Raw genomic sequence first — 17,263 nt, 5'->3', positions numbered from 1 at the left:
GATTCATTATCCAAACCGGCAGGGGAAATTCTATTAAAAGTCAATTATGACATAAACTGTATCCATTCTAGTCCCACCCAACAGGCTCAACGTAAAACCTCCTCAAGCATGCGCAGTTGGTACACGTGGCACTTCCTGTGCATAGTTGATTTCTACAGTACTGGAAACAGTGAAACGCTCACAATTTTGTACTGTCTTCGCTTCCTTTGATGTTTGAGTCCAAAAACATGGGATCAGTTCAATACACGGTGACAGACTGGCTTTTACAAATAAAATGAGTTTATATAAAACCCGACTAATGCTTAACGTTTTAATAAATACTTTTCTCTAGCGCGATTTTTGCTGGAGTTGAAGATTTTGGACTGGAAGTCGTTATTGTTCAGATCAGAAATATGAACATACAAACGGCCCCTTCAGATTGTTTGTACAATATGGCCTGATGAACATGAGTATTGAAATGTTAACACCTTTACATTACAGGAGAGCACGAACTTTGATAATATTTTGTTCCCCTACCGGAAAGATTATTGTGAAACATAAACAGGAAGCGGCTAGGCCTGAGGACAGCCATTGCTGTGTCGTGGCTCTGTAACAAAATACGAAGGTGGAGAGGAAGACGCGAATTGCGGACTCTCGTTTCACCAGAAGGCCGATTTTCATGATTTTAAGAGAAAACATATTTAGTAAATTGATATACACTTAGCTAACGGGTAAGTGTTTCGCATTAATTATTTCAAATATGGGGTTTGCGCCAGTGAGTTTATTTGAACGTTCGGTAACACTGCTTGTTAACGTTAGCTTCATACTAACGTCATTTGAGCAGGAAGCCTAAAACAAAGTGTGTAGTTTGCGGCTGACGTTAGTTAGCTAACGTTTTGTCTTATTTTGAAACATAATGTGGTAACCTTAAATTAGGCCCATTTAGTAGTATGTGAATTACTACCTTGAGAAATGTTCTCTAGTTGTAACAAACCGCTTCGCGGTTAACTAAAGTTAGCTGTATTGGCATTATCTCCCTCCCACAACTAGCTCGACGCTAATGTCTGTAGCTAGCTTTGAAAATGACACGTATCTATGAATTCATATGCACTTAGCTAGCTAGAGGGCTAACCAATCGCTATGGCAACTTACGTGTGTATGTCAACGTTGTCGTTAACTATATTTTAATATAACCCAGTTATCTAAATGTGAATAAAACCAACTCCTCCTCCGCTGCCAGCTGAACGTAATAATACAATTTGTGACTTTAACAGCTCGCTATGCTTCCAAACGTTAACTAGCCAACTGGTCATAGTGGTCGTTGTTATGTTATTCATCATGGTGATTTTGCACCATCGATTAAACAGATGCCTTAATGACAGGTAGTTAGCGGATTGTAACGGGCTAATGTGATGCTGTTACAACATAGGTAAGTTAATGTTTGGCATAACACAGAACTTTCGACCAACCTTAACTTGGCTATACTACAGTATCTTCTTTCTCGATTCGGCTAAACGTGTCTTCTAAAATGTCTTTATCCAGTTGAAGGTGGACCTGGTGGTGTACAAATTGTTGGATTACTAAATTGAACAAAAAAGGGATTTATTGTAATAATGGAACATTTTCTACATTCAAACAGGACATATCCAGTAGCGGCTAATGGAGTATCACAAAAGGCCGTTAAAATCTGATTGCTATGATACAGCCACCTTCGAGCTGAAATGTTATTTTTTTGGAGTCAATAAAATCAAACTCGATGTGTATCGGTGACATAAGATTCGTTTGAGGTGTGCGAGTTGGTGAATTCTTGTGTGAAGTGCGCTGAGACTTGTGCAATGTTGAACCCAATTCCCTTTAGCCATAAATTGTATTTTAATTTTAAGTCTGACACGTTGATGCATTAACATAAATATCCTCTTCTAGTAATGTTAGTCCCCAAACTAGAAATACCTAAATCAGTCAAATAGCTCCAGATTCTCCTCTGTTGAATTCTATTGGCCATATATTGAAAATCCCCCATACTTCGAAATGATGATTGATTACATGATTGATTGATTAGATTGGAGTAAGATCAACAATGTTATGATAACTACTATTAATTAGTGGGCATTTGAAATTAATATATTTAGTGTCTGACACTATGCAATTGTCTTTTGTTTTACGATTATAACCACGACTCTTAAGCGTTTCATATTAGATTGATACAGATTATACTTAAGCATTAAGGCATGAGAACCTGGGAATTATCGCGTGAATAACTTCTGACTAAAGGCTGTTTCGCCTCAGGCCGGGTAAAGAGCCCTTAGAGGCGGTGTTATTTTTGATAATTCCTGTGTTCGAGGGCCTTATTGCTTTTATAAAACGCTTGCCAACATGTTCAAAGATTTAATGTTTAAATGAAAAACATTATATTGAGTAAATTAGTTTAATTTTATCCTTCCACCATACAAAATAGTCTGGGCAAAAGCCAGTCGTTAGTTCACAGATTGTCAAGTTGCTAGCCAATTTTTAAAATATTTTTTTTACAGGGTGGTTTACGCCACAACAACTACAAACACACTGCTCTCGCTCTAACCTTTATTTAACTAGGCAAGTCAGTTAAGAACAAATTCTTATTTTCAATGACGGCCTAGGAACAGTGGGTTACTGCCTTGTTCAGGGGCAGAACGACAGATTTCTACCTTGTCAGCTTGGGGATTCGAACTTGCAACCTTTCGGTTACTAGTCCAACCACTAGGCTAGGCAACCGCCCGTTACAAATAAACGGGCTGGTTGTTTATCAACAAAACTGACGCGTGCACAACTATAGTGCAAAACAGACAGGGTTGGCTTAGATTGTTGACAACATGTAAGCTATATTTCGTCGCCAATATTTTATTGAAACTATAAATACATTTGCACAATGAGCACTTGTTTCCTCTCAAATAAATCCTCCGTTAGCTAGCTAGCGAATTTGAGCCATATTAGCATTGACATGAAATCTGTCAAAAGAAGACATGGTATCAATAACAAGATGAAACGAGCCACTTACGATTCCCCAAATGGCAGTTTCTTGTCATTCTTGCTAGCAATCTAGCCATTGAGAATCACAACATGCTGACTTCGGCCACATGGATGCGCTCACGCAGGTTAGCTGACTATGTAAGGAAAATTATCTATGGGCTGGTCGTTCATTCTATCCATTGCATTTGCAATTGTTATGGTTTAACAAATCATTAACATGTAGCTATGCAGGCTAGCTACTTCTCCTTTGCTAGCTTGCCAACTAAAGCTAACACAATCACCTCTAGTAGCCGAAATGACGGCAAGCTATATGCACTTTAGTTTGTTTTTCCTTTGTTTCTTTTGCCATTTCTTTGGATATGTCCACTTATAATGAAATATGTCTGGGGCGGCAGGTAGCCTAGTGGTTAGAGCGTTGGGCCAGTAACCCGAAAGGTTGCTGGATCGAATCCCCGAGCTGACAAGGTAAGAATCTGTCGTTCTGCCCCTGAACCCACTATTCCCCGGTAGGCCGTCATTGTAAGTAAGAATTTGTTCTTAACTGACTTGCCTAGTAAAATAAAGGTACAAAAATTATCCTGATAAATGAATTCGCCTGGCCAGAGAAGCTGTCAAAAAAAACTGCAACATTGTTCCACAGGTCAGAGAAGCAGACAGCAAGGTTTAGACAACCCAAATGTTAGCCTAGTAGCATAGGGAAATATTGGGAGATGAAGTTTATAAATTGACTGGCTGGGCTTTGGGACAGTGGGTGTGCATTGATAAATCTAATGGAACCTGGAGAATGCTGAGATTGTGGTGCCATAACTCCCTGCTATCATCTAATCAGCACTCCAAAAACCTGTTTTATAATCTGGATTTATTCATTGTATTTTCTTTCCCCCACGTGTATAGTAGCTATGGCTTTTCTAGAGCAATCTGTTCTCACCTCAACTTCTTTTAGGGATGAAAACAGTGACTTGATTGATCAGTGTTTGTAAGATATCGCTAGCTGTCATAACCTGTAGTTTATGTTTGAGTTGAATACATGTTCTCCTATTTAAGAGGCTCTAGGAAAAAGGTGAGAACACGAGCAAGTAGATCTGTCAGGGAGTCTGATGTCCTACTGGAAGTATATTTTTCTGTAATCTGTAAGTACACTTCCGGTCCTGCACCTCAATGCCCGCTGGCCTTAATATTGAAATATCATATAAAATGTTGGAGGTGTCACTACTTTCTGATTTTTCTTTTGGTTAGGCTAGATGCTGTAAATTCTAAATATTATTGTTGGGCCTAGATTGATCAATTACATGTCTAAAAGGACTGGTGTTCAGGGGAATTAACAGAATTAAGTTGAACACATAACACAATAGAATACTATTATATTGTATCTCCATGACGACTACTGCTGAGACTTTTTTGAGTGTCCATTGACGTAATCATGTAAAATCAGACTGATATGGTAAATCAGAGGTTGTTTAGCGTAGGGCTCTGCTCTCTTGCTTTGATAGTTGGAAAATGCTAGAAGCCGGTGTGGTACATCTCTACAAAATATGCTGGCTTCCCTGCTAAACTGTTCTAGAGTAGGGTATTTACTTGGCTGTGTTTACACAGGCACTCCAATTCAGAAATTAAGCCAGTAGATCTTTTGCCTCCACTGGATCACGTCACACACAGATCCTCCAACCCACAGTGTGTCAGCAGCAGCCAGGGCAAAGGGGAGAGCTCCTGCTGATGTGTAGTTCAGCTGTATTTGCATGGTCTTGACCTTTGGCTCCCATATACTTTAGCCCTGGAGCTGTTTGCACGTTGCGTAACTGGTCACAGGTCGGCCAGCCTGCCGGGCGCATTGTGGTGCACGCTAGACGGGGAGACAGTTGAGTCTGAGTTTTGTGACAAAAATCTTGGTGTAAAATTACCAACTCAGCCAGCCAGGCCACTGAGGTCTCTTTTTATTTCAAATATACAGTACCAGTCAAAAGTTTGGACTCCTACTCATTCAAGGGTTTTTCTTTATTTTTTTTACTGTTTTCTGTATTGTGCAATAACAGTGAAGACTTCAAAACTATGCGTTTGAGCCAACAGTTCTGTATACCACCCCTACCTTGTCACAACACAACTGAAGGGCTCAAACGCATTAAGAAGGAAAGAAATTCCACAAATTTACTTTTAATAAGGCACACCTGTTAATTGAAATGCATTCCAGGTGACTACCTCATGAAGCTGGTTGAGAAATTGCCAAGAGTGTGCAAAGCTGTCATCAAGGCAAAGGGTGGCTACTTTGAAGAATCTCAAATATATTTTGATTTAATTTAACACTTCTTTTTTTTTTGGTTACTACATGATTCCATGTTATTGTATAGTTAGGGTGTATTCACTATTATTGTACACTGTGGAAAATTAGTAAAAAAATAAAAACCCTTGAGTAGGTGTGTCCATTTTGACTTTTTATTTTATTTATATAAATCTCCTGCCCAGTGCTCATTGAAGGACGTATTTATTTAGAGGTGTTGGGAGCCTACCTTTTGACTGTGAATTGCATTTTATTTTACGTTACAGAAACTGCATGCACATTTTTATTTTAGAGGATTTTTTTCTTAGGTAGCCATTGGTTTGTTAGTTTAGTCAAATCGTTCATGTTAAATATCAAGTTTAAAAGGTTCCCTGTGCAGCCGTTCCATGCTTGAATGATTATGGCAGGACATTAGGGTTTGTATCTTGCATGTATTTTTTCATGGAAAGTACAATAGACTAATGTTAGCAAACTAAACCTGACTGGGATTATCCATTTACAAGGCCCATGGTCCACATTATCAGGCTCTGAGTCAGTGTCGTTGAGGCCATGTTCATAAGCACGTGTCTTGGCTGTTAGGAAAGAGACTTGTGTGAACATTGGTCTGAACTGCCTGTACTTCTGTCCAATGAATCTCACTGGAACAAGATAATACTTCCTGAGGGGTGCCATTGATTGTCGTTGTTCTTATCACATGTTGCTAAATCCTTCAGATGAGAGAGACTCTCCTTGCGACGATGTGACACGCAGCGCGTTCCACATGCTGAACTCGGATTGCAGGGATTCTAAGGTCTTGTAGGACCTGGACTCTAGGATGGTTGTTAGTCTACCTTTGGAAACACAAATATAGGCTAATAGACTAATTGTGCCATATTACTTTGCCTGTGTCACTGATGCTTCCTCTGGTTCCAGAAGTAGCCAAACCCTTAGAATTATAATAGATCATGGATGGGCAATTGGTGGTCCTTATGCCCTCAGATCACAATATTGTTTGGGGGAACTCAGTCGGGGTCTCAATTTAATGTTCAGTGTTACAATAGAATACACAAGGTGGAATTTCGAAATGTGGTGTGCATCAGCAGTTTTTCTCTTCTGTCAGTCACTGATAGTCAGTTAATTAGCCCATGTCGGCTAACATTATTTAAGATGGCTAAATTAGTTTAGCGACCAAAAATCTGAAGTTGTGAGCATGGTCGAATTACCGTTTGGGGGGTCCCCATTGATTTTGTTAGTCTCACTCAGATACCATATTTTATTTAACCTTTAGTGTATCAGGGAGTCCTACTGACACTAAGGTCTCTCTTGTGGATGAGGCCTGAATTACATAAATTACAGAAAATACACGCATGAAAATATAAATGCAAGTGGGAAAAATAACATGGTCATAAACACATTCATCAATAATGAATTCCTCAATTATCTTTTTGAATTGCACCAAAACATCAAATATAAGGACATTTTAAATAAGGTGAAGGAAACTACAAGCTGATTTACCTAACTCAGTAGAGGAATTTCCATAGTTGGCAATCCCTAAGATCGGGTGTGGTAACTTGTATGCTTAAAGTTTTTAATTATGTTAGGTACAGTGGGACTTTTTGTAAAAGGCCTTTACACACAAGTATGTTTTCATTTATATGTGGACACCCCTTCAAAGTAGTGGATTTGGCTATTTGAATGAAACCTGTTGCTGACAGTAGAATGACCTTACTGAAGAGTTCAGTGACTATCAACGTGGCATATGATGCCACCTTTCCAACAAGTCAGTTCATCAAATTTGTGCCCTGCTAGAGCTGTCGCCGTCAATTGTAGGGGCTATTATTGTGGAGTGGAAACATCAAGGAGCAACAATGGCCATCCGCTAGCTGGCAGTCCGACAGACAAATCTGTGTTTGTTCCGATGCCAGAAAAAAGCTACCTGTCCCAGTGCATAGTGCCAACTGTAAAGTTTGGTGGCGGAGGAATAATGGTCTGGGGATGTTTTCCATGGTTCGGGCTAGGCCCCTTAATTCCAGGGAAGGGAAATCTTAATGCGACAGCACATAATGACATTCTAGATGATTCTGTGCCTCTAACTTTGTGGCAACAGTTTGGGGAAGGCCCTTTGCTGTTTCAGCATGACAATGCCCCGTGCACAAAGCGAGGTCCATACAGAAATAGTTTGTCGAGATCGGTGTGGAAGAACTTGACTGGCCTGCACAGAGCCCTGAGCTCATCCCCATCGAACACCTTTTGGATGAATTGGAACACCGACTGCGAGCCAGGCCTAATTGCCCAACATCATTGCCCGACCTCACTGATGCTCTTGTGGCTGAATGGAAGCAAGTCCCTGCAGCAATGTTCCAACATCTAGTGGAAAGCCTTCCCAGGAGAGTGGAGGCTGTTATAGCAGCAAAGGGGGGACCAACCCCATATTAATGCCATGGTTTTGGAATGAGATGTTGGATGAGCAGGTGTCCACATACTTTCCTATGTTTAAAAAATATATATACAAGTTATATACTGAACAAAAATTTAAACACAATTTACAATGAATGAAATCAGTCAATTAATTAGGTCCTAATCTATGGATTTTACATGACTGGGCAGGGGCTTTGGAGGGCATAGATCCACCCACTTGGGAGCCAGGCCCAGACAATCAGAATTAGTTTTTCCTCCCAAAAGGGCTTTATTAAAGACAGAAATACTCCTCAGTTTCATCAGCTGTCCGGGTGTCTGGTCTCTGATGATCCCACAGGTGAAGAAGCTGAATGTGAAGGTCTTGGGTTTGCGTGGTCTGAGGCCGGTTGGTCGTATTGACAAATTCTCTAAACTGATGGAGGCATCTTATGGTAGAGAAATTACCATTAAATTCTTGGGCATCTGATAGGCTAATTGACATCATTTGAGTCAATTGGAGGTGTACCTGTGGATGTATTATAAGGCTTAACTTCAAACTTCGTGCCTCTTTGCTTGACATCATGGGAAAATCAAAAGAAATCAGCCAAGACCTCAGAAAAAACATTGTAGACCTCCACAAGTTTGGTTCATCCTTGGGAGCAATTTCCAAACACCTGAAGGTACCACATTCATCTGTACAAACAATAGTACGCAAGTATAAACACCATGGGACCACGCAGCTGTCATACCACACAGGAAAGAGACGCGTTCTGTCTCCTAGAGATGAACGTACTTTGGTGTGAAAATCAATCCCAGAACAACAGCAAAGGACCTTGTGAAGATGCTGGAGGAAAAAGGTACAAAGGTATCTATATCCAGAGTAAAACGAGTCTTTATTGACATAACCTGAAAGGCCGCTCAGCAAGGAAGAAGCCACTGCTCCAAAACCGCCATTAAAAAAGCCAGACTACGGTTTGCAACTGCACATGGGGACAAAGATCGTACTTCTTGGAGAAATGTCCTCTGGTCTGATGAAAGAAAAATAGAATTGTTTGGCCATAATGATCATCGTTAGGTTTGGAGGAAAAAGGGGGAGGCTTGCCAGCCAAAGAACACCATCCCAACCGGGAAGCACGGGGGTGGCAGCATCATGTTGTGGGGGTGCTTTGCTGCAGGAGGACCTGGTGCACTTCACAAAATAGATGGCATCATGAGGTTGGAAAATTATGTGGATATATTGAAGCAACATTTCAAGACATCTGTCAGGAAGTTAAAGCTTGGTCGCGAATGGGTCTTCCAAATGGACAATGACCACAAGCGTACTTCCAAAGTTGTGGCAAAATGGCTTAAGGACAACAAAGTCGAGGTATTGGTGTGGCCATCACAAAACCCTGACCTCAATCCTATAAAACATTTGTGGGCAGAACTGAAAAAGCGCGTGCGAGCAAGGAGGCCTACAAACGTGACTCAGTTACACCAGCTCTGTCAGGAGGAATGGGCCAAAATTCACCCAACTTATTGTGGGAAGCTTGTGGAAGGCTACCCAAAACATTTAACCCAAGTTAAACAATTTAAAGGCAATGCTACCAAATACTAATTGAATGCATGTAAACTTCTGACCTACTGGGAATGTGGTGAAAGAAATAAAAGCTGAAATAAATCATTCTCTCCACTATTATTCTGACATTTCACATTCTTAAAATAAAGTGGTGATCCTAAGACAGGGAATTTTTACTAGGATTAAATGTCAGGAATTGTGTAACTGAATTTAAATGTATTTGGCTAAGGTGTATGTAAACTTCTGACTTCAACTGTATATGGCCACTCCTCCCCTTTTCTGTAATCTGTCACATCTAAATACATTATAATAATTTACTTCGGTGTCTTATACACTGAGTATACGAAACATTAGGAAGACCTGCTCTTTCCATGACAGATTGACAAGGTGAAAGCTATCATCGCTTATTAATTTCACATGTTAAATCCACTTCAGTCAGTGTAGATAAAGGGGAGCAGATGATTTAACTTCTATGGGCTACGTGGGACGGTAGCACCTGCGGGACACAGCCAGTGAAATATCAGGGCGGCAAATTCAAAAACAACAAAATGTCATAATTCAACTTTCTCAAACATACAACTATTTTACACCATTTTAAAGATACACTTCTCCTTGATGTAACCACAGTCTGATTTCAAAAAGGCTATACAGCGAAAGCAAAACATTAGATTATGTTAGGAGAGTACATAGACAAAAATAATCACACAGCCATTTTCCAAGCAAGGACATGTGTCAATGAAACCCAAAACACAGCTAAATGAAGCACTAACCTTTGACGATCGTCATCAGATGACACTCCTAGGACATTATGTTACACAATACATGTATGTTTTGTTCGATAAAGTTCATATTTATATACAAAAACAGCATTTTACATTGGTGCGTGAAGTTCAGAAAATGTATTCCCACCAAAACTTCCGATGAATGTGCACATCAATTTACAAAAATACTAATCATAAACGTTGACAAAATATATAACAATTATTTAAGGAATTATAGAGAGACTACTCCTGGATGCAACCGCTTTGTCAGATTTTAAAATAGCTTTACGGAGAGAGCACATTTTTCAATATTCTGAGTACATAGCTCAGCCATCACAGAGAGCTATACAGACACCCGCCAAGTTCGGGGCAACCTAAACTCAGAATTACTATTAGAAATATTCTCTTACCTTTGCTGATCTTTGTCAGAATGCACTCCCAGGACTGCTACTTCCACAAGAAATGTTTTTGTTCGAAATAATCCATATTTATGTACAAATACCGCCGTTTTGTTCGTGCGTACAGATCACTTATCCAAAGGCATAACGCGCGAGCGCGGAACCAGAGACAAAAAGTCAAAATGTTCCATTACTGTACTTAGAAGCATGTCAAACGCTGTTTAAAATCAATCTTTATGGTATTTTTAACGTAAAATTGCGATAATATTCCAACCGGACAATAGCGTATTCATTCAAGGAGAAAAAGAAGGAACGGCGCGCTCGCGTGACTGCGCATATCCAATCCCTTTGTTGCCAGGCAGACCACTCAGTAACTGAGCTCCTATTATCTGCCCAGTAACAGGAGAATGCTCAAACCACTTTCTGAAGGCTTTTTGCAGCCAATGGAAGCCTTAGGAAGTGCAACGTAACCCCACAGATACTGTAGTTTCGAAAGGGACTAGAAAGAACTACAATTCTCAGATCCTCCACTTCCTGGTTGACTTTCTCAGGTTTTTGCCTGCCATATGAGTTCTGTTATACTCACAGACACCATTCAAAGAGTTTTAGAAACTTCAGAGTGTTTTCTATCCAAATCTACTAATAATATGCATATTCTAGTTTCTGGGCCAGAGTAGTAACCTTTTTTAAATTGGGTACGTTTTTCATCCGGCTGTGAAAATACTACCCCCTAGCCCAGACAGGTTAAAGGATTTTTAAGTCTTGTTACAATTGAGACATGGATTGTGTTTGTGTGCCGTTCATAGAATGAATGGGCAAGACAAAGATTTCAGTGCCTTTTGAACGGGGTATGGTGGTAGGTGCCAGACGCACCGGTTTGTGTGTATCAAGAACTGCAACGCTGCTGGGTTTCAAGCTGAACAGTTTTCCGTGTGTATCAAGAATGTTCTTTGGCTGGTGAACCATCTAGCTAACTTCACAACTATGGGACACATTGGAGTCAACATGGGCCAGCATGCATGTGTAATGCTTTCGACACCTTGTAGTGTCAATGCTCAATGACTTGAGGCTGTTCTGAGGGCAAAAGGGGCGCAACTCAATATTAGGAAGGTGCCCATCACTGATATAGATTGTTGATCAACAGTTTTGGAATCCGGGATAACTAATAGCCTCATCTCTTCACTGTTGGGTCATGCCGCATTCAAAACAACTGGGAACTCTGAATAAAACAAGCTCCGACTGGGGGGGAAAAGTAGTTAACCTGTTGGATAGGGGGCAGTATTTGCATGGCTGGATAAAAAACGTACCCGATTTAATCTGGTTATTACTACTGCCCAGAAACTAGAATATGCATATAATTGTTTGATTTGGATAGAAAACACCTTAAAGTTTCTAAAACTGTTTGAATGGTGTCTGTGAGTATAACAGAACTCATATGGCAGGCAAAAACCTGAGAAGATTCCTTACATGTAAGTGCCAACTCTGACCATTTCTTGGCCTTTTACACTCTCTTTATTGAAAACTGAGGATCTCTGTTGTAAAGTGACACCTCCTACGGCTCCCATAGGCTCTCAGAAGGCGGCAGAACGGTGAATGATGACTTTGGAGCCCATTGCTGAAAAACAGTAGCGCATTTGGATAGTGGTCGATCAGAGAACAATGAGACTGGGGGTGCGTGCACGAGCCGATACCATGTTTTTATTTTTTCATCTTTGAACGAAAACAGGGTTTCCCGGTCGGAATATTATCGCTTTTTTACTCCATATAGTCATATGTTTGAGAAATTGAAGTAATAGCATTTCTAAGGTATTTGAATATCGCGCCACGGGATTCCACTGGCTGTTGAGTAGGTGGGACGATTTCGTCCCACATACCCCAGAGAGGTTAATGGTTATCTAACTCGGAATTCCAACTGGAGAACTCAGGCCTCTTTGTAGAGCTTTCTGACAAAGATCACTGATGTCATGATTTGACCTTGTATTTTTCCAGAGTTCCCAGTTGTCTTGAAAGCACCAATTATTTTTATTGTTGATCTAAAATGGCTCCTTATTTGAGATTGGGGAAACTGCTCTTGGGTTCTAGCTTCCATTAAGCCTAGATCTTAATTTCTTTTGTGTCTAAGGAAGATCAGAGCCAAGTAATTAATCAAACGTTTTCACATGTACTGTTCTTGCATGCCTGTTGTTCATAGCCTCTGTTCTTGCTTTCTTACAGGATTCACCAGCTCCGGATATGTCCTTCATATTTGATTGGATTTATAGTGGTTTCAGTAGCGTACTGCAGTTTCTAGGTAAGTACTATCTAAACATCACCTATTACACTTTCAATACTGTCCTCTGAATGGCTTGTATAGGAAGATCGATCTTAAGCTACTCAGTACTGATACCTTTTCTGTTTATTTCTTGGTTTCCCAATCGCTACCTGTTCTAAAAGAATGCCAACGAGTGTGGTACTGTCTGTCTGTCGTTCCTAGAAATCCATGTTGTCCCTCTTGTGGTTGAACGTGGTAACTGATGAATTGACTAGTATAGGACTAGGCCTAGGTGTTTTACAGTGTGTGTGCCCACTGCTAAGCTACAGTGAAACACAAACAAGAGGCTGCTGCTACAACTCGCTTTACCCTTCCTCTCCAGAGCCCTCTAGTTTCTGTGACACTAGCTAGCTCTCATCCCCGAGAGGCGTGGTGACACTCCTGCTGAACTTGTTAAACAGGTAGTGCTGATGTTCCAGTGGTGTGGAGTAATGATGACGGCTAGGCCTCAGAGCTCACTCGGATAGAAATGACAAAGCTTGTTCGCTATAGGTTATGCCTACCTGACAGCAAGTCTTAACTTGTACTTCAACACTTTCAAGTTTGACTTATTTTGTTGCTGAGAAGAGTTTCCAATGATTTGGTTTCATTGTGAAAACATTGTTAGGCAAAGGAAAGTCAACAATTCTTGACAGGGCTTGGTGATAGGAAGTCGCAGCTTCTCCGCTTTCAATGTACAAAAAAATATTCTGAAATATTTGTTTGATACATTTATGTTTTAGGACTGTACAAGAAATCGGGCAAGTTAGTATTTCTTGGACTGGACAATGCTGGCAAGACAACGCTACTGCACATGCTCAAAGATGATAGATTGGGACAGCATGTGCCAACTTTACATCCAAGTGAGTAGATCTTTTATAGTCACATTTGTGTCATTTTTCTAGAAACGTGCCCATCGAGAACTAAGGAAACAGATGGTAGCTTATGAGCAGGCCTAATAGTTCAACAGTCAATCCCAAGTATGATCTTCTCCGCAGTGATAATTTCAACAACAAAAATAGTGACTGAACTATTCGTCAAATACCTAATTTAAATGAAAAAGAATAAACAGATTGTGCCAATTGACTTGACTATAACTGACTAATATAGACAAAAATATAAATAAATGATTTTTTTCATATCAGTTGACTGAGACTAACTTCTCTGTGACTAAAGTCTGACTAAGTGGACTGGAGTTTTGAGAGATTAAGAGCTTTTCAGTGATGAGTACAATTATTAGATTTTAGCAGCACAGATGTGCTTCGCAGTTCTGTTCAGCAGTGGGAAGGACGCGCACAGCCTACATCAGCTGGTGAGCTGCTGGGGAGCAAGCGATGAATATGGGCAGACAGGCTCCGCGCAGGCGACTCTCTTGCTTCCCCATAGCTAACCAGTCACACAATACTTTACCACCTGGTGATCGCTACCCTCTCTTGTCTGTCTCTGTGTGTGTTTTGTATGTAATGTGCAATATCTATGTAGGCTAAAATAGGAATTTACATGGGCAGATTTTTCTTATATTTGTCATATTTCTGCTGTTGGGTAGAGAATCTAATGTTATGCAGAAAAATATTGGTTGGACAAGGCTATGTATGTTTGTGCACATGGAAGTCAGTGATGTATGTTTACTATAGGTTATTGAGGCAATACAAATGTAATGTGACTCAAATTAAAGGGCATTTCGTTTTTTAGTTTTGACAACTACACTAAATCATAATTCAAATGACAAAAATGTGCCAAAATGACTAAGACGACTAAATCCAAGCGTGCCAAAATGAACACTGCCCCTCAGATGTTCATAAAAGGCTAGCGCTGGCTACTTTTACTCTTGTCCTACCTATTTGATGGTTACCCAATTGACTGAGCTTGTGTAGTAGTTTTCCAATGTAACCATGACCCATTTTACCCACCAGCCTCGGAAGAGCTGACGATTGCTGGCATGACCTTCACCACCTTTGACCTTGGAGGCCATGCACAAGGTATGTATGTGTGCCTGACTGTCTGTGTGTGAGAGAACGTCGATCTGTCCATTTGTGGCTCCCAGCAAAACTGCACGGCACTAATTTATTTTGCTCATTGTGCGTTATCAAACAGCTCGCAGAGTGTGGAAAAACTACCTCCCCGCCATCAACGGCATCGTCTTCCTTGTGGATTGCTTGGACATCCCGAGACTGGCCGAGTCCAAAACAGAACTTGATGTGCGTAATCATGGATTTCACAACTACATTGAAAAGGCCCCATGAATAAGATGAATGGGGCTGAAAACGATTTCAACTTAAAATCCATCATACATGTTCTATCTGAACAAATGGCCTTTTCATAAGCAGTTCATCAGTGATGTACTGATTTCTTTGGATATGTGCAACGAAAGAATGGCTTCTTTAGCGTTTCCAAAGTCGTAACTGCTAAAAGTTTCATGGGTCGATCATGTCTAAGATCATGACGTGTTTGGTGTGGAGTAATGTGATAACTAACCAGACATCTCCGTCCTGTGGTACACACAGGCACTAATGACAGATGAGACCATTGGAAACGTGCCTATCCTGGTCCTTGGCAACAAGATTGACAGACAGGAAGCCATCAGTGAGGAGAAACTGCGTGAGCTGTTTGGATTGTATGGACAGACAACAGGCAAGGTGAGGAGATCACTGCACTAACCCACATCTCCTGTCATCTACTCATACTACTGTGCCACCCACTTCTTTCCTCACAGTGCAACTACTGAACTGTACAACAATCACAAGAGTTTCACCTTGTCAGGTCATGTTGGTAAACTCTTGGCCCCAGCAGTAACCAAAGCAATAACCTCTTTGAAAACCCTACCTCTAACATAGATAAGAAGTTTTTAAACAAAGGAAGAACAAAAACAGAGCCACAGGTGGTTAGAACAACCATGCATTTGAATGATGATGTTCCCTGACGTTGTTTGTCTGGTCTCCAGGGCAACATTCCCATGAAGGAGTTGAACACGAGACCACTGGAGTTGTTCATGTGCAGCGTGCTGAAGAGGCAGGGCTACGGGGAGGGCTTCCGCTGGCTCTCCCAGTACATCGACTAGAACCCCGGCAGCAGGAGGCGCTATATGGAGACTCCCCACTTCTACCGCCACCACACTCAGTCCCATGTTTGGTTTATAAAGTCTGCTGCCTCCACTATCAGAAAAAAACAGTACAACTTGAACCCAATAGACTTTTATTGGTCTCCGGAACATTTTTTGTGTGGCTTTTTTTCTTCCTTTACTTTCTTTTTCTAAGAGAATTAACATAGCATTGATTCTGCAGAAGTGTTGAAAAAAAATTCTAACTGATGAATCTTTTCTATTTTGTTTCAATCTTTTCGCCTCCCCCGTGACATCTGTTGGTGTGATAAATGCATTCTAACTCTAAATCTGTAAATGAATCTAATGGTACCCTTCCGACACATTTTGAGCAGTGAGACAGAGCTGAGTAGTTGTACACGTCGCAATACATATTCTTTTTAACTTGAAAGACAACATGCAGATGTGACTCATGTTTCATTCATTTTTGTTTCTTCATCATATATATATATATATATATATATATATATATATATATATATATATATATATATATATATATATATATATATATATATATATTTATTTTACATTTCAGTAAACATAGAAAGAAATGTAGACAGCAGTACTCACCCTTCTGTGGCTGTGTCATACTCTTATAATATACAGAGCCCTGCATTGATCTACATTAATGTATTGGGGGAAAAGTTAAATTCCTTCAGAGGTTGTCACTTATTGGCATTTCAAGATCACATTTCATCAACATTGCAATGAGTAGTCCCAGGCTCCAGGACATGAGTGTAGGTAGGCCAACGGGTTGTAGGCAGCATGGACCTCTCGTGGTCCTCAGGCATGGTGTGAGAAGACGGTAGAAAGGACCATGGACCACAATGGGAAGGTACACTTTAATTCAGAACAAGGAAAAAGAAAGTAACTTTTGGCTATAAAACCATCTCTTTGAGTCTGAGGTTTGAAGTTGAAATTGTTAGCAGACAAGATCAGAAAGATGATATTTAACTGTGAATTAAATGATTGAAAATGGCTTGATAATAACATGCAGTAAAAAGTGGTTGGTTTCATGTAACATCTAGTAGTTGTCAATGTTATAAAGCCATTTTACTGCCGAGCTCCCCCGAGCAGACACGAACAGGATGAATATATTGACCAAGTAAGATTTGAGGAATAGTCCATGAGTGGGAATGGATAGGCATATGAAAACCTATAAGAAAGAATGTACATGCCTACCATAGATTTTTTTTTTATATAAGCGATTTCCTTGATCAATGTGCATTATAAAAAAACCGTATGCATGCCTTGTTCTTTGATTTTGAATGACCATCTACAGAAGTACAACACGAGGGAGGAAATGCCAAATTACAATGTTAAGAATTGAGTGCTTATCTCAACGTGTTTTTTTTCAGAACCATAATTGAATGGCGCATAATACTTTTTTGTTCTGTCCCTTTGCGTCTCTTTATTCTCTCGTATTCCATGACCTGTTCCGATAAGGGAGAGACTTTCTGTTTGCATCATAAATTGTAATAAATGTTTGCAATTAATAACAGGTTAACAGTGGTCCGTAACCAACA

General features: G+C 40.2%; 1 protein-coding gene across 1 annotated transcript; it reads left to right on the top strand.

The window, feature by feature from the left end:
- Positions 1 to 521: 521 nt before the first annotated feature.
- On the top strand, positions 522 to 17,244 carry LOC106567531 (GTP-binding protein SAR1a). The gene is made up of 8 exons (XM_045693418.1): positions 522 to 710; positions 12,562 to 12,637; positions 13,381 to 13,500; positions 14,551 to 14,616; positions 14,732 to 14,835; positions 15,142 to 15,273; positions 15,579 to 16,203; positions 16,258 to 17,244. Exons 2-7 carry the CDS (start codon positions 12,580 to 12,582, stop codon positions 15,693 to 15,695), a joined length of 597 nt encoding a protein of 198 aa, XP_045549374.1. The 5' UTR covers positions 522 to 710; positions 12,562 to 12,579; the 3' UTR covers positions 15,696 to 16,203; positions 16,258 to 17,244.
- Positions 17,245 to 17,263: the final 19 nt, after the last annotated feature.

This window comes from Salmo salar, chromosome ssa13 (assembly GCF_905237065.1).
Source record: "Salmo salar chromosome ssa13, Ssal_v3.1, whole genome shotgun sequence".
Lineage (NCBI taxonomy): Eukaryota > Metazoa > Chordata > Actinopteri > Salmoniformes > Salmonidae > Salmo > Salmo salar.
Note: the sequence above shows the minus strand (reverse complement) of the source record. Positions and strands in the feature narration are given on the sequence as shown.